Genomic DNA, 23,450 nt, shown 5'->3' with positions numbered 1-23,450 from the left:
TTTGCGTGGAGATAAATACAGAAACAAAAAAAAATGTTATCTGCAAATGATATATGTTGTGTTATATAATATAATAATGAATAAAATGTGATATTGTACAAATATGGTTGTTTTGTAATTAAACCGTAAACCGTATTAAGGCCACGCCGGCAAATCTCAAAAACTGCTTTCAGCATCCAAGGTATTGTGTTTGTGTACTCTCTTACATCCAATAAAACCAAACTCAGGACCAACGGCTCGCCGTACTATCCGAGCCACAGAGGTGTACAACTGCTTACTTAGGGCTGCTATTAAGAATATCAAAACTGAATACCTTTTTACAGGTCCGATCTGTGTGTGCGAACTCCACACTTCCTGTAAAATCTTATAAGCTTTTTAAAAATTCATTTACATTTTTATTTGGATCAATTTGGATTTTCTTACTATTTATTAGAAAAAAAAATTAACAATGGCAAATATATATATTTTTATAATTAAGTTATAACAACATATTTGTTTTTCATAATGAAAAACAGGGAGTGCATAAAATATTTAGTTATCGCATCATAAGAGCTTATATACATATTTTCTTATAATCACACAAAAAAAAGAGGGTATGAGCTTCCTTTGGGTTCAAGTTTGTTTCGTTTGTTACGAATACTTATCAAAACCATTTTATCGGTTTAGCCTTAAAAGTAACTGACAGAGAAACTTAGTTTCGAATTTATAATATTAGTATAAATTGTAAGTATTATTCTCACTTATCTGACAGCCCTAACTATGATACACTGTTACAATAAAATTTTTATCTTTTCAGTTGATTATTACTATTTGTAAGATTAGTCAGAAGCTGTCTTCACTCAAACTTACCAAGATAATATATAAAAACAACAAATTATAAAATAATATTGTATTTACAATTACCACAAAATATATGAAAGTATAATTTTGATAATGCCCTTAGCGACTATTAACTTATATATCAGTTTAGCTCATATGACATATGAATTCTGTCAGTTTTATTTGCTGTTTGTCATTTTAAATATGGTACATATTAGAATTAATACAATTATTAAAAATTACATAATCAATAAAAGGATATCTAATTGTAACCACTTTCTCAATATATTTTCAAGTTAATTGACTTTTTGGGGAATTCAATCATCATTATTTACTGGAATTTCTTCTATGCCCTCAGTTTCATTTACTAATGCTCTTTCCAGGATTACCCTTCCCTCTTTGTATCTGAAAAACACATTTTAACTATTGGTGAAAAAAAACCAAGTTTTTTAAAATAAATAGAAGATTCAAATTTACGATTTTAATAGTTATTTATTGCAAATAACTATTAAAATCGTAAATTTTATTGATTACTGACAATTAAATAAGTAGTCCCTCTATTATATTATCTACCGTTTATTATGTATGTATTTATTTTAAACAAAATTATGTTTTTTTTTTTATAATTGTAGTATCTAAAGGCAATTAATCCCAGCCAGTATACTAGGTTTGCTGCAAGAGAATCCTTTTTGGCAAAAGTCTACCTTTTTAAATGTATAATTTACGTATGTGTATAATATAGAGAAGAAACGAACCTCTGATTCTCTTCCGTAGCAAATTCGTAGACCCAACCGAGCTTAGTTGTGCAGTTTTTGCAAGAAACATCGCGAACCATATGTCTCCCAGTCAGCATCACCCTATCCTGTACTTCAGAATACACTAGGTTAACCACTTTATGGAAAAGAAATGCACGGCCTAAAAATAAATAAACTCAATTATGTATGTACATAAACTTTTTCATTATCATAACATCACAAATCATCAGCTGTAACCTGTCGCTACCTGTCGCTCCAGTGAATCGAGTGCTGATTAATTCGGAACGATTTGTTAAAACTACATCACATGCAGCGCATGAGAACAAACGAGTTCCACCAATATGATCCAAAAATATTTTGCCCATCTTACGATTTCCTTTGTTCAGAAGAGAAAGAATATCACAATCGTATCATAACACATATAACAGTAATTTGACGTAAGGTAAGGGTAACCAAAATAAACTTCAATTTGTTGATTGTTCCAAAGACTAAAAGACAATGATAAATAATGAATAAATAGAATAGCATAAATTCTACAATCTACAAATACAATTAAGTTTTTACTTTTTAAAATCATTGCTAATAAAATAACGTATCAGAGATCTTTTAAATCGAGTCTATTCGAAAAACCATCCTTAACCTGCTTAAATGCTTAAATATTGGTAACATTGGTGTTATTATTAAATATTCGACGGACAATTTTAGTATAAATATTCAGTAATTATACATGAAACTTTAATTTACCAAATTTTTAATGTCAAGAACTACTTTAATTATTTAGTTAGACATAATCACAATAATGATTATATTAAAGCAACGAATATTGACAGTGTAAATTAATTATAATATATAGTGTGTTATTTCAATAAATAAAATAAATAAAATTTTATTTATTAAAATAACACACTTTGTCACTAAATAAAAAAAATAGATATAATAGCAAAAAACTAAAATTAATATTTTCATTTTTAGTAAAACGTTTATTACCTCATTTCTTCCGGGCTTTGTTACTTAGTTGCCGTAGTAACAACTACTTCAATATCCACGTGAAGTATGTTTTTTAATATAAATGTAAACAAAGTCTAGTCAGTAACAATTTTACAAAATTAAAATATTTTCGTAACAATGGAAAACATAAAAGAAGAAACAATACACCATACAGCTATGAAACTAGCGGAAGAAATCAAAAACCTTTCAATATACAAATCATTCTACAGTGATGTACAAGTTAGTGGCCTCTATTGTACTAAATGTAATGATGTTAATAACAAGGTATTACATAATTGAAGGAAATTTTTCTACCAACAGAAACTGGTGTCTTCACCAAATGTGAAAAAAGATGATTTTAAGCAAACTTTACAACAAGCAATGAAAGAAAAAGGCTTAGATACAAAACTAAGAAATACAGTTTTTCATTGGGTTCGAACACAGAGCAAACAAAATGTAAGTTAAATTATATGGATTACAGTCAAGCCTACCACGTTATCATGTGCTTAATTTGTGTTTATAATTCATCTCGTGCTTGACGGTGAAGGAAAACATCGTGAGGAAACTTGCATGTGTCTAATTCTCTCGATATTCCGCCAACCCGCATTAGAGCTGCATGGTGGAATAAGCTTGGAGCTTACGTTCTCCTAAAAAAAAGGAGAGGAGGCCTTATCCCAGCAGTGGGACATTCACAGGTTGTTAATGTTCTGTACTGGTGGTAGAGCTTTGTGCAAGCTCGTCTGGGTAGGTACCACCCACTCATCAGATATTCTACCGCAAAACAGCAGTATTTGGTATTGTTGTGTTCCGGTTTGAAGGGTGAGTGAGCCAGTGTAATTACAGGCACAAGGGACATAACATCTTAGTTCCCAAGGTTGGTGGCGCATTGGTGATGTAAGCGATGGTTAACATTTCTTACAATGCCAATGTCTAAGGGCGTTTGGTGACCACTTACTATCAGGTGGCCCATATGCTCGTCCACCTTCCTATTCTATAAAAAAAAAGTACTACCACGTTAAATCGTGCAACACTTTTTGGTTTCGTCGAAAAACAATGAAAAAGTATAATGTACGACATGTCACTGAACTCCTCCTCAGCGGCTGGACCGATTTTGATGATTTTTTTTGTTTATTGGGTTTGTTATCATCGTTACCGTTTGTTATCACTGCATAGGTTGCGCTCGATCGGGATGCAGAAATTTATTTTTAACAAAAACAAATGACTTATTTCATCCTTACTATATTATGTTTATATATTACTTATTATTATTATTATATACAACGTCTACCACAAACATTATGTATTTTCATTTCATATCAATCGGAGTACTAAAAGTATCATTTTTATATTATTTTATACCATAACTAACATACACCAACCAACCTCAATTAAATTATTTTCGATTTAATATAAATCTTTTTAGAAATTAGATCCGTTAACATCGTTATCGAAAGCGAGTGCTCAATGGGAGAAAAGAATTCACAAATCACTAAACTCGATGTGCTCAGACTTAGAGACATCTCTGGCTAAAATAAGACCGCAAAGTGAACAAGAAGAACTTGCAGATAAATGGAATGAGCTCAGCACATATAGCCTAGGTAAAATAATTTGAACGTGTCTTAATTTGATATTAGCTACAAATATATTGTTGTAAAATATATTATTAAATATGTTCTTATTAGACTATTCCAAATAGTTATAATAGTTAGTTAAATAACTTAATGTCGTAGTTTGTATGAAAACTCAACATTGAAAAATTAAATTAAAACAGTCAAGCAATCTAAGCTCTATTTTTTCTTTTAGATTTATCGAAATATAGACCAGTTTACGCACCAAAAGATTTTTTAGATGTTTTACTGACTTTATCTGGATATGTGCCATTTACAAGAGAGTGAGTATTTATATTTCGCACATCAGTATAGTTAAGACATTAAATTCAGTTTCATTATGCGTATAATATTATATACAAAATGTTGCAGAGATGAACCAAAATGGGAATTTGCACATCTACCTCTACAAGTCAAAACCTTGGATCAATTGGTATTAACATTATACTTATCCGGCTCGAAGGATCTTATTTTTTAATTTTATTTGTATATATACATTTCCAATTTTCTCACCTTACTATCTAAAATAATTAAAATTACGTGTACGTTTTTAGCGTAAGATATACCAAGAATGGGCCAATGGAGAACCATTACTCGGAGTAAATCCAAATATGCCAAGTACGGTTCCAGGTTTCGCGACTCTAGAAGCAGAGCGAATAGGGCTAGGTGAGAGGGTTGCAGTGTTGGGATACGCTCCTGTTATACAAGAGTACCTGAAAAAGGGCAGTCCTCAATGCTTGCGGGCTAGATTGTGGTCACAAGTGTTGGGCGCTGATGTCAAACAACAGGCAAGGATCATAGGTTTAAACTATACACTCGATTCTCAACAATTTATATATTATACCGTAATTAGTTATCCGATTTTAATGCTCACTCAAATACAGCAATTTTATAAACTTACGATTAGACTATATTTAATTCGACTATTACGTATAGTCAGATCACTTTGTATAAATTACATCAAAACTATTGTAAAATTTTTCTGAACTTTAGACATAATAAGAAAATTTTATTTGTAGCAAATTATTTACTTTAATCAACTTAAGAAAAACGTACTAGAAGTGGACTTGATGATAGACAAGCTCATTTTTAAAGACGTACAGCTGACAGCTTCCAATGACGATCAGTACTTCGTGTTTGAAGATTTGCTATATCAGGTAATTCTGAAAATGTATAGGAAATATTCATAAATACGCAAGTTATATCTCATATAATATATACATTATATTGTTAATCAATAATTGCTACCACTGTTTGCGGCAACTGTTCAAGGCATTGAACATAAAACGGTAAGAGCAGAGCATATGTCAGCTATGATTGTATTTAAAGAAAACGGTTATATATTAATATGCATATTTCCTAAATCCAAGATTATAAAATTATTATAGGATGAACTAAAAATATATCGATTAATTATATTAAGCTCGGCATGGCATATAGGCAAGCAACCGACCGTAAATTCCGAATTCCCTCTTTTGTAGTGTTCCCCCTTTTTTAAAACACAATGTATTCGTTGTTGCTGTATGTATGTATTTATATCATATACTTATAATTTTGTATGTACTGATAATATAATTTATTTATGGATATATGTATAGTATGTGTATTTTATATTTACATTTAATAATTGGTTTTGTTTTAATTAATTATTTTATTCATACCACCACCTACCCCGTATCCTATCTGTAATTACTTACACTCGGTCACCTGGAAGAGATCGCTGTGTAGCGATAACGTCGCCATAATTGTACATTTAATTAGGCAATATACATGTTTTGTATTTTTCTCTTTGTGGTGTGATGTACATTAAAGTATTAAAGTAAAGTTAAAGTAATGTACCGATACTAAATTAATAAGACACGGACAAGCGGACGACGCTAATGTTACGTAGATGGTAGTATGCGTCAACCTGGAGGTAGACTGTGCGTTGCGTGCAGGTGATGCTGTGCTTCTCCCGCGACGGCGAAGCGGCGCGCGCGGCGGGCGCGAGCGCACTGCGGGTGGCCGTGAAGGGCCGCCACGCCCCCGACTGCCTCATCGCTTTCCCGCCCAGCGGCGTCATACCCTTCCACGGGTTCACCATGTACGGTATGACAACTGTTATTACTATTTTTTTATTATTAAGGAAAAGGATTTTTCTTCACGGTTCCTATTTATTTATTATACTGTAATGTAACATGATACGTTATTCTTCCTATTTAATTTAAAACAAATTAAATCAAGGATATTTATAAATATTTCAGCTACTCCATTTTGTTATTTATATGACGATCCCGTACAACTGTATTTTATGTTTCGCGCCTTTTATATGCGCTACTGGCATCGGTTGCATTATATATCAACACATCCTCAGGTAAACTATGAACTATTTTACTCGGCGCCGGTTTTAGGGTTAAATGAACTATGCATAGCACAATATGTAAGGCCTAGTGCTACTGAGTCATGAATAAGTAGGTAAAATATTAAGGGTTGACACCTAATTTTTGAGTAGGCTCTGGCTAAACTGTATTTGTTCAAGCCATAAAAGTAAGTTGGTTAAATAATGGCCATACAAAAAAAATATCGCCCGGGGCGCATACACAGCTAAAGCCGGCGTTGTTTTTTTTCTCTAGAATTTAGTTTTTCACTAGATTGTTATGAAAATGTATATTTTTAGGGAATCGTTTCTCTGTGTCTTCTGTATGAGAGGCTGCTTGAAGCAAACGAACCTCTCCTATGGATTCACTTCAGAAATATTAATATAAATCCGTAAGTTGAAATCTATCATATAACTTATACCGCATGAAATCTATCAAATAACTTATTAATTAATGCATTACCATACTTCATTTAAGATTCTTCCGATAATACACGTTACTTTAAGATCAAAATTAATTTGAAATAGTTATAATATTGGCCTTATACCAAGTTTAAATATACTATTCCTCTATATATTAGACTGGGTTTCTGGTAGTCTACATTCCTTCAAATGTCACCAGTAATCTAAATTCGCAATCGCCATATTAACTTTAAGGATGAATTGTTTTTGATCAATTACTCGATTATTTTTAACTGTAAACTCTTATGGACATATTTAGATAAATGTAAAAAGAAGGATAAACCATTTAATATGGTCTTATTACGTACTGATTGATTGATTATACCACTTCAGAATAAAGCATACTTCTCTGATAGACGAAATGATTTATAATATATTCCTTTAACTTATTAAGTTAATGAAAAATTTGTCTTACGTTTCTTATTTAATTTAATAATATATTTATTCGATGTACATTTTTTTCAGTATTCGAGTGGTATTTAAATGGTTAATGCGAGCGTTCAGTGGACATCTCCCACCCGATCAACTTTTGCTTTTATGGGATGCGATCCTCGGTTACGACTGCTTAGAAATTCTTCCATTATTAGCTTTAGCTATACTGAGTTTTAGAAAAGAAAACATTTTTCAAGTTAACACACTGCAAAATGTTGACGCTGTTTTAGCAGATTTATCGACCATATCCGTTATACCATTATTACAATTGGCTTTAATGAAGTCCTAGATGTGGAATAAATTATACGTTTAAAGTCCACAAATTTTAATTACTTTTATGTTTTAGCTCATTTACGTAAATAAGGAGATTTTCAGATGTGGAAACTAAAATGAGAATGAAAACGTTTATTGGAACTATTCGAATGTTTGTCCGTTAGAATTAGAATGGATTAGAAATTATAAATTAGATACTTAACTAGAAAGCGATATGAAATCTATTGTCAAAATAACGAATAGCCTATGGGAGTGTTTACATGTCATGTCATAGTAAAGTCTAAAAATCGAAAAATTCAAGGAAATACTTCCTTGATTAATTGTTGAGCGAACTATTACGGAATACGGTTCCGTGACAGTTTTAAATGAATGTAGTAAAATTATTTCTAGACGCGAATTAAATTTATTTAAATTTTTATTTGATTGTTAATTAAAGTTTTGACTTTTTTTTTGTAATGTAATGTAAAAATAATAACCAGTATAAGAAAGTTTTTCAGAAATCGTAAAAGTATTATTAAATGAAAATAATATTGTTGTTTAAATATATACATCCATGTTTATTGGGCATATAGTTGAAACAATACTGTTTTTATACAATTGTAGAGTAAACACTACAATTAATAGTTGTTATCCCAAATATTGTTTGTAAAGAATTTTTATAGATTTTTTTTTGTAGACGAATTTATTGTAATAAAGTGTTATGTTACATTGGTTTATTTCATTATATAAACTAAAAAAAAGTTAACCCTATCAACCAACAAGTGTCAAATACAAAAATTTATAAAAAATGTAGAATAATAAAATATTGATAGCAAATAATTCTTAAAATTATTTTTGTTTTACTTGAATAATTAAACAGTTTTAAAATTTTGAAATATAATTTATTAAATACAAATTAAATCTTTTTACATATAACACACCAATTACCCTCCTCATAAAAACTTTCCTCGACCACCAAATCCGGTAAATTACACAATTTATCCAATTCGCCCTCTTCGAAAACGTGATAGTATCTTAACAAGGTCGTATTGGATTCGTTCTCTAATTTTTTCTCCTTCACGTTTCTTAACTTCCACGGGACGAGAAGATCATTATGTTTGAACTGTGTTCGATTTTCGTGTATCGGCAGATTGACACCTCCGACTGTTGAATGTACGCTTGCATCTAGGTTTTCTTTATCCTTGCAAAGATAATTTGACTTCGTTTGATCTTTCGCCCAAACCGTTATTAGTGTTCGACCTCCAGGACGTAATAGACTCGCTATTGTGGATACCGCCTGAAGTCTTCTCGCCTATTATGAAAATAACTTTTGATTATAACACAAGATAGCGCCTTGAGCCTTAACATTATGTTATTCGTACGGTGTTACTTTAAAGCGCCGTACAAATAATATGTACGTACGTAATATAATGTTGAGTATTTAAAGTCAAATTCAAAATCTTCATTCAATAAATATACTCTCTAGCTTTAGCTCCACCGGTTCGAAAATAAACACCTCAGCTGAAAAGAAACTCGTACTAGTAATAGGTTTTAGAAAAGGGCTAATAAAATTATACTTTCATTTGAAAGCTAAAGGCGGTAATCATTTAATTCCCAAGTGTGCAATCATCTAAAACATATTTGTTCTTTAGCATACAAAGTTAGCGTTCCTTAATATTTTTTTTTAATTATAAAAATTCATTTGAAAGTGTGTTTGTATTTACACTCATTATCATAGCAAAGTATTAGGCTCGGTTTTTTCGAAGTTAGTAGTGTTACTTAGTATTTTTTTTAATTATACAATTTTTTTTCGTTGATTTGAATTTGTGTTTTTGTATTACACTTGCTCTCATAGCAAAGTATTAGACTCGGTTTTTTTCCTAATTTATACATATTCCCCCCTCACCTGGTTGCTGAAGTGGTGTATAACGGCGATGCAGATGACGACGTCGGCGACGCGCGCGCGCAGGCCGGCGGCGAGCAGGTCGAGGCGCACGCAGTCCGCGCCCGCCGCGCCGCGCGTGTGGCGCCGGCACTCGGCCAGCAGCCCACTGCTGCGCTCGCCGGCTATCTGGACAATGTACGGAATATTATAGAAAATATTTAATGTATAAGGTAACAAGAATCATGTCACCTTTGGATTACGTGAAGCAGAAGCTATCGCTTAAATCTCTATTGCGTTACTTCAGTGTAGCTCAGGCAATCAATTATTATTATTATCGCCTCTATATTTCCATAATGAATAATATATTAAACAAGTATATCACATGATTCATTATTACATAATATGTGCATGCATTAAAAAAAATATTACTATTAATAATCATTAAATTCAAATTCCAATCATAATAAATAATTTCAATGTATATGAATTTTAAATGATAAATAAATTAAAAAAGAATCAAAATCAAAATTCATTTTTAAAATCATAAATCATTATGGACCCCTCTACGGGTTAAGGCCTCCTCCATTTTGCTCCACATTTGTCTGGATTTTGCTTTGGTGATCCAGTTTTCACCTGCTTTTCTTTTTATTTCATCAATTCATTTTTCCTTTGGTCTACCTCTTAATCTTTTATTTGTTGGTCCTTGCCGGGTTACCCTGTTACCCTTGGTGTCCATTTTTTCTTGTCCATGCGTACAATATGACCCGCCCAATTCCATTTTTGTTTTCAGGCAATCAATATTCAGTGTTAATTGACGTAATAATAAATTTATCTCGACATAGAAAATAAAACTAGCTGTTTTGTTTTATATCTACAATATTGTCTTTCTATTATATAATTTAATTGAATATAAAATTCTCAGTAGCAGCCCGGAGTCTGGAAGTTTGAAGTATGTACGCTCTCGTGCCCTGGAAAGCACGTAAAGCCGTTGGTCCGGCGCCTGAACTCGTTCCGGTTGTGTCGGATTGCCGTCCCATCGGATTAGTAAGGGAATAGAGAGTGCACCTGTGATTGCGCACACACTTGCGTGTACTATATTTCTTGCGTAGTTGGCTAATCGCTCTTGCGATTAGCCGCCGTGGCCGAAATCGGTCTGAAGTACATTATTTATTGTTTTTTTATATATATATTTCTGATATAAACAACTATAAACTTACTTGCAAGATATCATTACGATTGAGTATATTTTTGCCATTCCCAGCTCCTAAATCTAGAACAATGGAGCCAGGCGGTGTGTTTTTAAGAAATTCTACCACTTTTGGCCAAGGTTTGTGTCGTGTTGAGCTGAAATGACCAGCTATTTGTTCATACACCTGTTAATTAAGAAGGTAGGATGTTGCATTTACTATATTATATTAGTCATTTGGTTTTGGCAGAATTGTTTTTTTTTTTAATGTATAAGCTAGCGCTTGACTGTTATCACACCTGATGGAAAGTGAGACACAGTCTAAGATAGAGCGCGCTTGCCTAGAATTGAAGAGCTGCGGGGGAGTACATAAATGTTAAGCAAATTAAATGAATAATTCAACATATTTAATAACTAATTTTTACTGGTGGTAGGGCTTTGTGCAAGCTCATCTGGGTAGGAACCACCCACTCATCAGATATTCTACCGGAAAACAGCAGTACTTGATATTGTTGTGTTCCGGTTTGAAGGGTGAGTGAGCCAGTGTAATATAATAGAAATACAATTATTATGAAAACAGAGGTTCAGAGCCAACAACATCAAATATCCAAATGACTTAAAAATGATAGCAGCTGTCCCACAGCCCGCTTCTTCTTCTTTTAGAAGAGAAAGCAAAAAAGTTAATTTAATTATAGTTAGTTGCTTTCCGTTATAATAAAAACAACCTTTTGAGAATTAAATGTCATGTAATTTAATAACTGATTAATACCTGATGCACATGAAGTTCTTCTAACTTTGAAGCAACTTCATCTTCAATAATATTGGACTTATTATCGTCACACAACATTTTGTATGTACAATCACATCTACCCTGTCTAGTTTTTCGAAAAGTAAGCGATATCCTCATTTGTCTCATTACTGTGTCATTTGTTATAACTCTGACTTGTTCTGATGTATTTGAATTACGAATTTCAATAATCGGGTCCCATGTTCTTGGTTGAATTCCATGTTGCCAGTCATACCTGCATTCAATTATAATTTATCTGTTATATTATAGCAGATATAGAAAATAAATATTATTTACTTAGTGGTAGGGCTTTGTGTGAGCCCACCTGGGTAAGTACCTCCCACTCATCTGATGAGTGGGAGATAGCACTAAGCAGCAATACTCTAGTATTTTTACTCGTTGAAAATATTGGATATCAAATTACCTCACCTTGCCTCTCCTTGCATCACTAATAAGGATCTAGCTGGGACTTCAAGTGGAACATATTTGCCGCTGTGATGCTTCCAATCCATGATGACAGAAGAACCCAAAGATAATGACAGTATTGTATCATCAAATGGACTATGTCTGTCAACATGAGATGGTATCCCTGAAATATGAAAGATAATTCAAATAAGAATAGCAAAAGTTGTTACTCTGGCTCTATTAATAGAACCAAATTCCCATTTTTGAATGAATTTGATTGAATTGAAAAATGATTTGTGAATGAATTTACACTAGTTAACATAACTTTACCAGGACTGAATAATTCAAAAATGGAAAAAAAATAAATACACACACAAACTTATTTTACAAATTACATATAGGTAAGTATGTAATAGTAATAGTAAATCCTAGGTATTTTGTTGGTTCTTATCAGCAGAATTTCTTTCCAACTTAATTAACATTTTATGACACAGATACAAATATATAACATAAAATTACCATGACCGGGACTATATTTATTGACTGTCAATTGATCAGGTATCCTAAAGTCAATACCATATCTGCTAAGTCTCTCCCATAGAACATTACACTCCTCCGGTATCTTCTCACACAAAGGTGAATTCAAGTCTACATCATTACTTCCATATCTGAATTCATAGCCAAAATGTTTAACTTGTCTATTCTTCAGATTAGACTCATCTACCCAGTTGAAGCGTTGCAAAAATACTTTCTCCTCGGCTTCTGATATAAAATCTTGTAATAAATGTAATCCCTCAGGATTGATTGATGCACAGACAACTTCAGAGTTTGGCACTGGACAAATGTAAGTCAATGATCAAATTAATATTAAAACAACTAAAACATTTACCACAGTTAAAAGTTTAATTTACTGGTGGTAGGGCTATGTGCAAGCTCGTCTGGGTAGATACCACCCACTCATCAGATATTCTACCTCAAAACAGCAGTACTTGGTATTTTTGTGTTCTGGTTTAAAGGGTGAGTGAGCCAGTATAATTACAGGCACAAGGGACATAACATTTTAGTACCTAAGGTTGGTGGCACAATTGGCGATGTAAGGGATGGTTAACATGTCTTTCAATGCCAATGTCTATGGGCACTGGTGACCACTTACCATCAGGTGGCCAATTTGCTCGTCCACCTACCTATTCTATATAAAAAAAAAGTTAAACATTAAATTGAATACTTAGTTAAATAAGATCAATAAATCAATTTATAACTACTGATAAAATACATACCATTCTTAACATAATTCATATAAATTGGTCCATTGCCTGTTATTTCTTTTCCATTGTAAGCATCATAATAAAGTTTTGCATTTTCTGAACAATTGAAAACTATGAAACAATGTGATTCACCTTTCTCAGCTATAAAGTTTTTCAGTTTAATGCTTGGTAGTATATATAACATCTTAACCACATCTGCTTTTTCGAAGCCTGTCGCTTGGCCCACATTACACAAAACTATGTTCTAAAAGTAATATAAGGAATTATAGGAAACTATTTAATATTAATACTACAAATTGGGAGTATTAAAATATGATTGTTTTAAAAAAATAAAAAAACTAACTGGTTCAGGACTGTCTGAACATATTATTCCTTTAGAACTTTTGAGGCGTGCAGCAAATCTTTTCCTTTTTCTTTCAGTTTTTTTTGCTTCGTCCATAACTGTTTAAAGTTTATTATCAATATTTTTATTAATTAAATTGTTACTTAACCAACAAGCCTTATGAGCCACGGTATATTCGTCCTCATGTCTTGACAATTGTCACAAAATACAAGACAATATCTGACAGTGACAGTTTTAATCTAACAAGTACCCAATCATAATCAACATTGTCACGTATGAGTTTGACTTGGAGTTTTAGTAGGTAGAGGTAGCTATACTAGCTACTAGGTGCTCGTACCTAGTCGAACACTCGAACGTTTTAATTCTAACTATATAATCAATTTCAATGTATGTATATAGAATTGTATTCTTATCTAAGCATGAAATTGGGCATTGCCACTACTGTCATAAAAGTAATTCATCAGCGCTCCGTTGAAATTCTATACGAGACGAGTGATGTAAAATATGACTAATACAAATCTCAATTATAAAGTGGTTAGTTAACTTGAAGGATTATGAGGCTTACTTACGATGAATATCCAGACGGTATGTTTTATAAAAACTCTAAATGAATGTAATTATTGTGTTCTATATATTTTTATGAGTTTTTCATTTTAGGAGCCTACAAAAAACAAGAAAAGGCATATCATCTGCATGGCCTCCGACTTCTTCTACCCAAATACAGGCGGGGTAGAAGAGCATATCTACAATTTGTCACAATGTTTGATCAAACATGGTCACAAAGTCATTGTAATTACTCACAGCTACGGTGACCGTATCGGCGTTAGATATTTAACTGCGGGTCTCAAAGTTTATTACTTACCTATACGTGTATTTTACTCACAATGTGCTCTTCCAACTATGATTTGTAACATAGCTGTAGTACGATACATTCTTATAAGGGAATGCATTGAAATAGTACATGGTCACTCTGCTTTTAGTGTTTTAGCACATGAGGTATCTATTATCGGTAAACTAATGGGTCTTAAAACTGTATTTACTGATCATAGCCTATTTGGCTTTGCTGATATGTCTGCAGTATTGACAAATAAATATTTGCAAATGTGTTTATGTGAATGCGATCACTGCATCTGTGTCTCTCACACTGGGAAAGAAAATACAGTCTTAAGGGCGAAAGTTAGAGCTCATAAAGTCTCCGTTATACCTAATGCAGTTGATGCCTATACCTTTACACCAGACCCAAGCCAAAGAGACCCAAATGTCATAACCATTGTTATAATTTCAAGATTAGTTTATAGAAAAGGTGTGGATCTAATGGCTGCTGTCATTGCTGCATTGTGTCCAAAATATCCTAATATCAGGTTTATAGTTGGAGGTGATGGTCCAAAAATGTGGTTACTACAAGAAGTCAGAGAGCAAAAAGGTTTTCAACATTGTGTTACATTGCTAGGTAGTCTTAAGCATTCGGAAGTTAGGGATGTTTTAGTCAAAGGTGACATTTTTTTAAACACTTCTTTAACTGAGGCTTATTGTATGGCAATTGTGGAAGCAGCGTCATGTGGATTAAAAGTTGTGTCGACAAAAGTAGGGGGTATACCTGAGGTCTTACCTCAGAACATGATATACTTAACAGAACCTGATGTAACAAGCATTGTAGAAGGAATAGAAATGGCTATGAAAGATTTAAAGGATGGCAAAATTTTATGTCCCTATGAATGTAATAAAATGGTTAGGAAGATGTATAGTTGGATGGATATCACTAGAAGAACTGAAATAGTTTATAATAGAATATTATTAAATAAAAATAAGCCTTTAGGTCAACAATTAAAAACTTATCTCAGTTGTGGAGTGTGGCCATTCCTGTTAGTTATAAGTTTAATGTATTTATTATTACAATTAGTAGAAAAGGTCTATAAAAGAAAACACATTGACATAGCGAGAGATTTAAAATTTTAAAAACTGTTTTATTTGAATTGTTATATGAATAATAAAATATCATTTTATTCAGTTTTCCATAAGCAATAAAATTTGCTCTTATATAACTGCTAGAAACTCTATAGAAACTTTAAATTAAAAGACTAAAAATTATATACATATACCTCGTTAATTGTTATCAAAATTTTAATGAAAGAGCTTTGTATTTTGACACAGTGTTAGTCCTCTACTCTTAAAAGAAAGCTCTTGCCCCAAATTTGTTACAAATTGTTGAGTTACTGAAATAAATTATTTTTATTTCTCAAAAAGACAAGTTATTGATAACCAAATGAGCACATATATAATATAATGAACAAAGTACCATTGTGGCAAACACATCTAATTTTATTTTTATTTATTATGAAGACTGAAATAAGGTAGTATATAATAAAAGTATTTTTCGTTTGGAATGATATTTATTTTAATACTATGACCAAATAAAAAAAAGAGGCTATCCTCAATATTAAAGCAATACTGGAGACCATTTTTAAATGAAAAAATTAAATAAATAACATTTGCAGAGGGCTTTTTAATCCTTTATACATAAACTAGAACACTGCTATCACAACATGCTCTGTGAATTAATATTAAACATGTATATAAATATCAATTTACAATAAAATGTGATTCAATAACACTGAGACTGACATTTACGAATATATTCTGGCTAATAACAACAATTATTTTCTTAGCTAATCTTGTTTTTATATATTCAAGCACTGTGAACAAAAGAAATATACATTTTTAGTCAATAAACAAATGGATTATTATTTAAACTACCAACCCGCATTGGAGCAGCGTGGTGGAATAAGCTCCAAACCTTCTCCTCAAAAGGGAGAGGAGGCCTTAGCCCAGCAGTGGGACATTAACAGGCTGTTACTGTACTGTATTATTTAAATCCAATCTATATTACCTCTAGTAAAGTAACTGTTAAACAGTTATTTTAATGATCAAAACGGCATCAGATGAGTTTGAGACAAAAGACACTTCACAAATTAAATGTCTAGACTCTTAAACTTAATTTATATAATCTTATAATCTTATTAAATAATGATGTTTCTTGATATTTAAATATTCAATGGTCACTGGAAAAAATTAATTCTCTTAAATAACTTACACTTTAGTAGTACGGGGTGGGTACTTAGGACGCACGCCTGATTGCTTGAGTTGCAGAACTATGGAGCGCAAGCGCGCCACATCACGTCCTCGGCGCGGCCCGAAGTCGCATAGCTCAGAAACGCGTGCCCATTCGTTACCATCTTCTGGGCCACTTTCAGAACCCTTTGCTAGAGCTCGTTCAGCATTTCTAGAAAGTGTGTTTTGTTTATTATTCATTTGTTTTATTGTTTAAATATTATTATATTATTACTATTAATGAGAAATTATTATTTACAATGATTTATGAAATTAATAAAAAAATATACATATTTCTTAAGTACATTTTACATTAGAATTATATTTTAAAATGACAATTATTATTTTTTAATGGATATCCTTCCAATTAGGTTATAAATAAATATGAATAAGTACCAATATTATTCAAATATGTGAATGTGTATAATATAATAATAGTGAATATAACAGCAGACACTTTTAATTGACTTATTGAAAAATTAGTTTTGTTCTATCATAGAATTTTATTTGAAGATAAAATAAAATCTAATGTACCTGTGTGTAACACAATATAATGTAATTCAAATGTTTAAACATAGTATCCCTGTTAAAATTTAACCCCCAAATTTGAGTTTAAAAATAAAATGAAAACATCACAACATCCAAACACCAATTTGGTGACACATGTTAGTACCATTTCCAGTATAATCTGTTCTTGTATACTCACTTAGCAGATTCCCTGCCAGCATTGAAAAGAAAATACAGTATTAGTAAGTATTTTCAACATGCGACGGACAATAATCTTATTTCCTAATCATCATTCATAATCATGTAACAATATAAATATATATGAGACAATTTATTTGAATTGTGACATAATAATATTTCTAACTAGCATGCATGTTACAGAGATAATTTACAATATACATTAGAATTATAAAGAATTATACTTGATAATAAATAAATAAATAAAAATAACTTTAGATAAATAATGAAAAATATAATTGGAAGTAGACCGTTTTGATAATCAATATTTTGTGAAAGTAAAACATTCAGCAATGCTCTTCTGTACACCTCAAAGTCATAATATTTTTTGTTTAATAATTATTAATGAAAACCAATTTAGTCATCAACAATTATTATTGTAGTGCAACAATAACCTTTTAATGTTTATAAGATTAAAGTTAATTGAGTACTAGCAACTTATCTAAATTACACATTTTATTTGCTTTGTATTTGTAACAATCGGAAGTACTTTTAGAATTATTTATAAAAAATAATTTAAGCATGATTTTAGTTCACATATTACCTATTGGCCGCCTTAGTTTTGGCTATTTGCTCTTCATGGGTCTTGTACCAGTCTTCCAATTCTTTCTTTGCTACTTTCAACATTTCCTGTTTCTTAGTCTCTTCTTCTGCATCTATTAATATAATTAGATAATCATTAAATGTATACTGTAATATATATCATGTAAAATAATTCAGTTTTTAAATTATATTGTCTGAATAAGCAAATGTTTTTACAAATTAATATATTTAATATTATTAATAAAGAGATTAAATATTTTATGCATTAGATATAGCTTGTAGGTATCGAGAGGTAAATTTAGATATATTACATATTATATTATATAAAGAGAAAAAGGTTTTTTTTCTATTTATATTTTGAATACCTTTCTCTTCCAATCTCTTCTTCTGTTCTTCTCTCCATAGCTTTATCTTCTCAGGCTCCTCCCGCTCTTGCCTGAAGACAGGTGTAACTGCTGGTGCTGGATTAGACACAGGTACTGATGAGGAATTAAGATCATCATCAAGCAGCCCATTTGCTTCAAATGCAGCTGCACTAGGGACCTCTGAAATGTAAATAATGTATAGAATTATATAATAATACGATTCTCTTTTTTCTTTTGCAACGATTAAAATAAGAACACTGGCTTCCTGGAACTCTGGAAGGAAATTCTTATTTTTCTTTAATTATTGATTATATGATATAGTCATATACTATTGATACTTAAGCTTAATGTTATTTAAAATATTGGAGTATCAATTTACCAACGAAGTCATCAAATCCATTTGATGCTGATGATACAGTAACAGGGGGCGGAGCACTTGTTTCCAATTCATCTTCAAGGCCAGCCAATTGATTTTGTTCCCGGGCTAAGAATTCTGCCGCAGGATCAACTTCGGGTTGTACAAAAGCATCACCGAAATCATCCATTTTAAATATTTCTATAAAGACCCAAGAAAGCTTAAGCTGACAAACGTTGACGTCGAATTTGTCGAATAAATAAACCAAAGATAATTTAATTATTGACAGTCATAGAAGGTATTACTGTGCAGTACTCATCAATAAAATATTTTACATGTGGCAATTTTATTTAAACGTCACACTGACAGATGTCAGAAGATGTATGCTTTTGTCTATGGGGAATATACTAAGGTTAAATCAAAATAAAAATAACCTAAAAGTTTATTGTTATTAAAATATTAAAATGAATATTTGTGTGAAAACTAAGTATTTACGACCAAGCTTTGTCAGTAGCTTGTGTCGTTTTTCTACAGCACCAGATTTAGAACAAAATGAGCAAGTAGTGTTAATTGATGATACAGAAGATGTTCAGGCTAAAGAAGCAGCAATTGAAAAGAAAAGAAATAAGTCTGGTCTGAATCCGGCACATTATAACATAATCAATGATAGACGACCGTATGATACACCTATGTGTATAGCTCACTTAACAGTAAAGTATAGTAGAAAAATGTATGGAAAATATGGTATAGCCAGTGGAGTTAATCCAAGTAAGCTTATAAACTATTAATAGTAAATAATATTAGTAACGTATTTACATTATATCAAACTAGAGATATAATAAAAAATATTGTTGTACAAATAGCATTGTATTTTAGGAAGTTGCATAAATTATAACATTTCTAAGTTTGACCAATAAAAATCATATTATTATTTTAGTTTTTTATCTAAGGATAATATTTTTTTATAAAAAGTATTTATACTTAAAATTGGATATCCTTCGGCAGGTCTTTGTTGGCCCACCAAAGAAGAAATAAAAGAAAAAAAAGAATTTGAATCAGTTGCATATCCCTACACAATTAAACAGGTAATGGATTCAGTGGAGATAAAGAGACAGGAACAAAAGCTAAAAACTGAACAAAGAGAGATGGAGTTAGCTACAAAGTTTGCTAAGTTGGATCAATGGAAGAAGGAATTAAATGATAAGATTAACAAGAAAGCCAATGAGATCAAAGCTGCAAAGGTATCTTCACAATTTTATATTAGTATTAGTGGTTACGGCAAGTCTTTAGACTCAATAAATTATACCAAAACCTATGGTTAAAATTTGGCATAAATTGATTTCAATTATTCTAATGTATGTAAAATAACTTAATTATTTATGTGAAATTTACAGCAAAAGAAGGAACGTCTTGTAGAAGAAGTGAGAAGGCATTTTGGTTTCACGCTTGATCCAAGAGACGAACGATTCCAAGAGATGCTGGCTAAAAGGGAGAAAGAGCAAAAGAAACTGGAAAAGCAAGCTAAAATGGAAGCGAAGGAGAAGATGATGATTGCTAAACTGCAACAAAAGAATGTTGAAATCAGTGAAAAGTGAGTCCCTACTTAGGGACTAGTATATTACTAGGGACTAGTATAGTATATATTTCTAGAGTAATAAATTAATGTTTTAATCTGATATATAATTTTTTTCTTAAACAAACCAGTGTATTGCTAATAATTTATTTAAATTTACAAGTCATTCTAATTTTTTGCACTGTTAACAAATGAAATCATTGTGCGATCAAAATGGAACAAGAACTTTTCAAGATATGCACAGTCCGCCCTGTAGCATCAGAAAACTCTTGTGGATTCTTTCGTGTCCAGCGTGCGATTTGTTATTCCATTATTTTTAGTTTTACATTGTACGATTATTTTAGTAATTAGATTAAATAATAATGAGTAAAGAGATACACACATACTGATGTACATTATCTAAAAAAAATATTGGCTTTGCCAGAGGTGAATAGTTATTGAAGTCAGAAATTCTTTGCTAATACTTCTTCACTTGTTTATAATTTCAACTGAAGTAATACCATGTTTGGGTAATGTTGAAAACTATAGGTAAATCAAAACTTATTAGTTATAGTATGTCACTTTTAAACTCTATTGCACCTGACAATGCAAAATTTTTATCATCACTAATTTTCATTATTATTCTTTGCTGTTCCAGTAGTAAATAATTAAAAAATAAGATCATTTGAAGGGTTACTTACTACAAATATAAATAATAATTAAACTACAATATAGAAGAAACAAATCTTTAATAAATAAAGTCGTATAAAAGCTTTACGAGTCCTCATCAGACGAGGAGTAAAATGCGTCGCGCGGGTTAAGTGCGCACACATTCTTGCGACGGTCAGGCGACCGGGGCGTGTACACGAGAGTGTCGGACGAGTCGCTCACCACACTGCTGCAAGGACTGCTGCGTTCTACCATGTTCTGCAGAAAAAATACAGTTTAAGGATTCTGTTAATCTTAGGATAATCTTAATCAGGATAAGCTATATTTTTCTTAGAAATGCATATTATAATAATAATAATAAATTTATTTATACTCTCCCACAGACAATAATGTTTACATTTTTTTTTAATATATTTATAAATACAGTTATATGTGGGAGACGGGAGCCCAAACTAGGTCGCCCTGTACTAAGGGTCTCCTGACTCCCCCTCTTGGGTAAGGAATTATTTATTTATTTAATTTTATAGAAAACTGGAGAAACACTAAAGTTTTTTACAATATATTATCTAGTAATAAGTACTTATGCTAATAGAAATAAAAAGATAATGTATGCTTGTGAATATGTGCGTGTGTGTGTGGGTGTCGTGTATGTATGTGTTTATATGTGTGTGGGTATTTGTGTATATGCTATGGGTGAGTAGATTAAATTAGTACATGCTACTTTTTTACTACAATTGCTTGTTTAATATTAATATATTAAATTAATAATTTTTCTGTCTCTTCATAGTCCAGTTTTAAAAGCCAGTCAGTTAATTTTAGTAGATTAGAAATTGAGAGTAATTTATTGCAAAGCCTTGCTGCTTTAAAATCATAGAATTTTTGGGCAAAAAAGGTTTTGACCTTCACAGATTTACATACTTCTCATAATATATTCTTGAGTCAACTATATCAATCAGTGAGGTCTTAATTATGGATTGTTTTTTTTAAATGATATTTAATATATAAAGTTTTCTGACGGCCAGAACATTTGCTTCCCTATATAGGTCTACAGTAGGAAATATGCGTGGCTTAGAGAGAGCTACTTTAAGTATCATTCTTTGAACTCTTTCAACTTCAATTATGTGCGTTTTGTTAGAGACCTCACACAGTTATACAGTATACTATTAAAGATTGACATAATGATATATAAACAGTCTTGATGAGGGTCCAGTCAGCGATATGTCTTATATTTTTGAAAATATATGTAAGTTTAATGAGTGTTTGACTTTATTGTTTTAGATGCCCTTTAAAATTAAGATTTTTTTTTTATAGAATAGGAAGGTGGACGAGCATATGGGCCACCTGATGGTAAGTGGTCACCAAACGCCCTTAGACATTGGCATTGTAAGAAATGTCAACCATCGCTTGTAGCCAATGCGCCACCAACCTTGGGAACTAAGATTTTATGTCCCTTGTGCCTGTAATTACACTGGCTCACTCACCCTTCAAACCGGAACACAACAATATCAAGTATTGCTGTTTTGCGGTAGAATATCTGATGAGTGGGTGGTACCTACCCAGACGAGCTTGCACAAAGCCCTACCACCAGTGAAATTTTTATCAATTGTTATACGTAAGTATTTAGTTTGACCTGTTTTATTAATAACGGGACAGGTACATTTAGTATGATCTGCTAGATTACACGAATGAGCTACTATTGGTGTGATATTGTATTATTAGGTGTGTTGCGTATTGAAAAAATTATGTATTGAGTTTTTTTTAGGATTTAAAGAGGGTATTAAAAGCCATCTAGTGATTAACCGTATTAAAACTTTCTTGTGCAAATTCAAATACTTCATTCCATGTTTTAACGTGAAATGTAAGAGTGGTATCGTCTGCATACGATATTATTTTACAATTTCTTAGCTTTAGGTTACAAAGTTCATTTATATAGCATAGAAATAGAGTTGGGCCTAAAATGCTACCTTGCGAAATTCCATAGGTGATCGATCTCTCATTGCTTAACATCATCTATTCTAACCTGCTGGGAGCGATCTAGCAGATAATTTTGTAAAATTTGTAGTTGTCTTTTTCTAATGCTTAAACTGTCTAGCTTCTCGATCATTTTATTAAAAGAGACTGTATCGAAGGCCTTTTGAAGATCAATAAAAATAGTTAGGCATTTTTCTTTATTGTCTAATTTGTCTACTATGAAATCCGTAAGAGAACGAACTGCATCTGAGGTTGATTTTCTTTTCATAAAGCCATACAATATGGCTATGGTATCTGCAATTAAATTTTTATCTTCCAAATATTTAACAAGTCTATTATTTATAATTTTTTCAAGTATTTTAGATAGGGATAGTAATATCGAGATTGGACGGTAATTTGATACAAGGTTTCCGTCTCCGGCTTTAAAAATGGGTATAACTATGGATTTCTCGAGAGAAACGGGAAATATACACTCGGATAAACATCTATTAAAAATGTAGGTCAGTGGAGTCACAATAAATTCAATTAGACATTTGAGTACCTTGGACGTTATGCCATCCCAGCCAGGACTAGTTTGTTTTACAGGTCGATTATAAGTCTAC

The 23,450-nt window shown here is 31.6% G+C and overlaps 7 protein-coding genes across 13 annotated transcripts in view; 3 read left to right on the top strand and 4 right to left on the bottom strand.

Moving 5' to 3' along the window:
* The window catches only part of LOC126781671 (alkylated DNA repair protein alkB homolog 8), a 104,369-nt gene extending 90,654 nt beyond the window's left edge, over positions 1–13,715 (bottom strand). The window contains exons 1-8 of one of the 2 annotated variants that reach the window (XM_050506630.1): positions 13,542–13,715; positions 13,211–13,442; positions 12,453–12,767; positions 11,958–12,117; positions 11,511–11,763; positions 10,773–10,928; positions 9,577–9,741; positions 8,768–8,982 (exon numbers count right to left, since the gene is read on the bottom strand). In XM_050506630.1, coding sequence (XP_050362587.1) covers positions 8,768–8,982; positions 9,577–9,741; positions 10,773–10,928; positions 11,511–11,763; positions 11,958–12,117; positions 12,453–12,767; positions 13,211–13,442; positions 13,542–13,637 — 1,592 coding nt within the window. In that variant the 5' untranslated portion in view covers positions 13,638–13,715. Of the gene's footprint in view, positions 1–8,560; positions 8,983–9,576; positions 9,742–10,772; positions 10,929–11,510; positions 11,764–11,957; positions 12,118–12,452; positions 12,768–13,210; positions 13,443–13,541 lie in introns of those variants that run through there. The other variant, XM_050506629.1, reaches the window with a different exon arrangement.
* On the bottom strand, positions 443–2,046 carry LOC126781760 (protein yippee-like 5). Its single transcript, XM_050506796.1, has 3 exons — positions 1,822–2,046; positions 1,575–1,734; positions 443–1,224 (listed from the first exon to the last, which is right to left on the bottom strand). Exons 1-3 carry the CDS (start codon positions 1,937–1,939, stop codon positions 1,137–1,139), a joined length of 366 nt encoding a protein of 121 aa, XP_050362753.1. The 5' UTR covers positions 1,940–2,046; the 3' UTR covers positions 443–1,136.
* LOC126781767 (TBC1 domain family member 19) lies at positions 2,670–7,884 on the top strand. Its single transcript, XM_050506803.1, has 11 exons — positions 2,670–2,801; positions 2,883–3,017; positions 3,985–4,159; positions 4,365–4,452; positions 4,541–4,601; positions 4,723–4,956; positions 5,188–5,325; positions 6,106–6,256; positions 6,412–6,521; positions 6,825–6,916; positions 7,452–7,884. The coding sequence occupies exons 1-11, from the start codon at positions 2,700–2,702 to the stop codon at positions 7,705–7,707; spliced, it is 1,542 nt and encodes a 513-aa protein (XP_050362760.1). The 5' UTR covers positions 2,670–2,699; the 3' UTR covers positions 7,708–7,884.
* A 112-nt stretch (positions 13,716–13,827) lies between the features above and the next one.
* The window catches only part of LOC126781698 (phosphatidylinositol N-acetylglucosaminyltransferase subunit A), a 357,458-nt gene continuing 347,835 nt past the window's right edge, over positions 13,828–23,450 (top strand). For 2 of the 4 annotated variants that reach the window (XM_050506673.1, XM_050506674.1), the window contains exons 1-2: positions 13,828–14,126; positions 14,199–15,502. In XM_050506673.1, coding sequence (XP_050362630.1) covers positions 14,112–14,126; positions 14,199–15,497 — 1,314 coding nt within the window. In that variant the 5' untranslated portion in view covers positions 13,828–14,111 and the 3' untranslated portion in view covers positions 15,498–15,502. Of the gene's footprint in view, positions 14,131–14,198; positions 16,167–23,450 lie in introns of those variants that run through there. The other 2 variants (XM_050506672.1, XM_050506675.1) reach the window with 2 other exon arrangements.
* Positions 16,021–18,963, bottom strand: LOC126781740 (clathrin light chain). Of its 2 annotated transcripts, XM_050506770.1 has the most exons (6): positions 18,681–18,963; positions 18,302–18,481; positions 17,938–18,049; positions 17,356–17,367; positions 16,633–16,821; positions 16,021–16,234 (listed from the first exon to the last, which is right to left on the bottom strand). In XM_050506770.1, exons 1-6 carry the CDS (start codon positions 18,844–18,846, stop codon positions 16,228–16,230), a joined length of 666 nt encoding a protein of 221 aa, XP_050362727.1. In that variant the 5' UTR covers positions 18,847–18,963; the 3' UTR covers positions 16,021–16,227. The 2 variants fall into 2 exon arrangements, with proteins under 2 accessions (XP_050362727.1, XP_050362728.1); XM_050506771.1 differs by lacking the exon at positions 17,356–17,367.
* LOC126781736 (growth arrest and DNA damage-inducible proteins-interacting protein 1) overlaps positions 19,044–23,450 on the top strand; it is a 74,993-nt gene continuing 70,586 nt past the window's right edge. Inside the window, exons 1-3 of one of the 2 annotated variants that reach the window (XM_050506765.1) lie at positions 19,044–19,424; positions 19,662–19,897; positions 20,051–20,254. In XM_050506765.1, coding sequence (XP_050362722.1) covers positions 19,121–19,424; positions 19,662–19,897; positions 20,051–20,251 — 741 coding nt within the window. In that variant the 5' untranslated portion in view covers positions 19,044–19,120 and the 3' untranslated portion in view covers positions 20,252–20,254. Of the gene's footprint in view, positions 19,425–19,661; positions 19,898–20,050; positions 20,333–23,450 lie in introns of those variants that run through there. The other variant, XM_050506764.1, reaches the window with a different exon arrangement.
* Positions 20,941–23,450, bottom strand: part of LOC126781764 (uncharacterized) — a 36,550-nt gene continuing 34,040 nt past the window's right edge. Inside the window, exon 21 of the mRNA XM_050506799.1 lies at positions 20,941–21,135. Within this exon, the coding sequence (XP_050362756.1) occupies positions 20,983–21,135 (153 nt within the window). The 3' untranslated portion in view covers positions 20,941–20,982. The remainder of the gene's footprint in view (positions 21,136–23,450) is intronic.

Source organism: Nymphalis io, chromosome 4, assembly GCF_905147045.1.
Source record: "Nymphalis io chromosome 4, ilAglIoxx1.1, whole genome shotgun sequence".
NCBI classification, from domain to species: Eukaryota; Metazoa; Arthropoda; class Insecta; order Lepidoptera; family Nymphalidae; genus Nymphalis; species Nymphalis io.
The sequence above is the reverse complement of the archived record's forward strand: the minus strand, read 5'-3'. Positions and strand labels throughout refer to the sequence as shown.

What these genes read in the sequence shown, in the direction of transcription:
- LOC126781760 (XM_050506796.1), bottom strand. Translation starts at nt 1,939, where the DNA reads ATGGGCAAAATATTTTTGGATCATATTGGTGGAACTCGTTTGTTCTCA. An exon ending in TCGATTCACTGGAGCGACAG is followed by an intron (nt 1,735 to 1,821) that starts GTAGCGACAGGT and finishes ATTTATTTTTAG; the next exon opens with GCCGTGCATTTCTTTTCCAT. An exon ending in GCTACGGAAGAGAATCAGAG is followed by an intron (nt 1,225 to 1,574) that starts GTTCGTTTCTTC and finishes TGTGTTTTTCAG; the next exon opens with ATACAAAGAGGGAAGGGTAA.
- LOC126781767 (XM_050506803.1), top strand. Translation starts at nt 2,700, where the DNA reads ATGGAAAACATAAAAGAAGAAACAATACACCATACAGCTATGAAACTA. An exon ending in GAACACAGAGCAAACAAAAT is followed by an intron (nt 3,018 to 3,984) that starts GTAAGTTAAATT and finishes AAATCTTTTTAG; the next exon opens with AAATTAGATCCGTTAACATC. An exon ending in AGAAATATTAATATAAATCC is followed by an intron (nt 6,917 to 7,451) that starts GTAAGTTGAAAT and finishes CATTTTTTTCAG; the next exon opens with TATTCGAGTGGTATTTAAAT.
- LOC126781740 (XM_050506770.1), bottom strand. Translation starts at nt 18,846, where the DNA reads ATGGATGATTTCGGTGATGCTTTTGTACAACCCGAAGTTGATCCTGCG. An exon ending in TGGATTTGATGACTTCGTTG is followed by an intron (nt 18,482 to 18,680) that starts GTAAATTGATAC and finishes TTTACATTTCAG; the next exon opens with AGGTCCCTAGTGCAGCTGCA. An exon ending in GAAGAGATTGGAAGAGAAAG is followed by an intron (nt 18,050 to 18,301) that starts GTATTCAAAATA and finishes TTATATTAATAG; the next exon opens with ATGCAGAAGAAGAGACTAAG.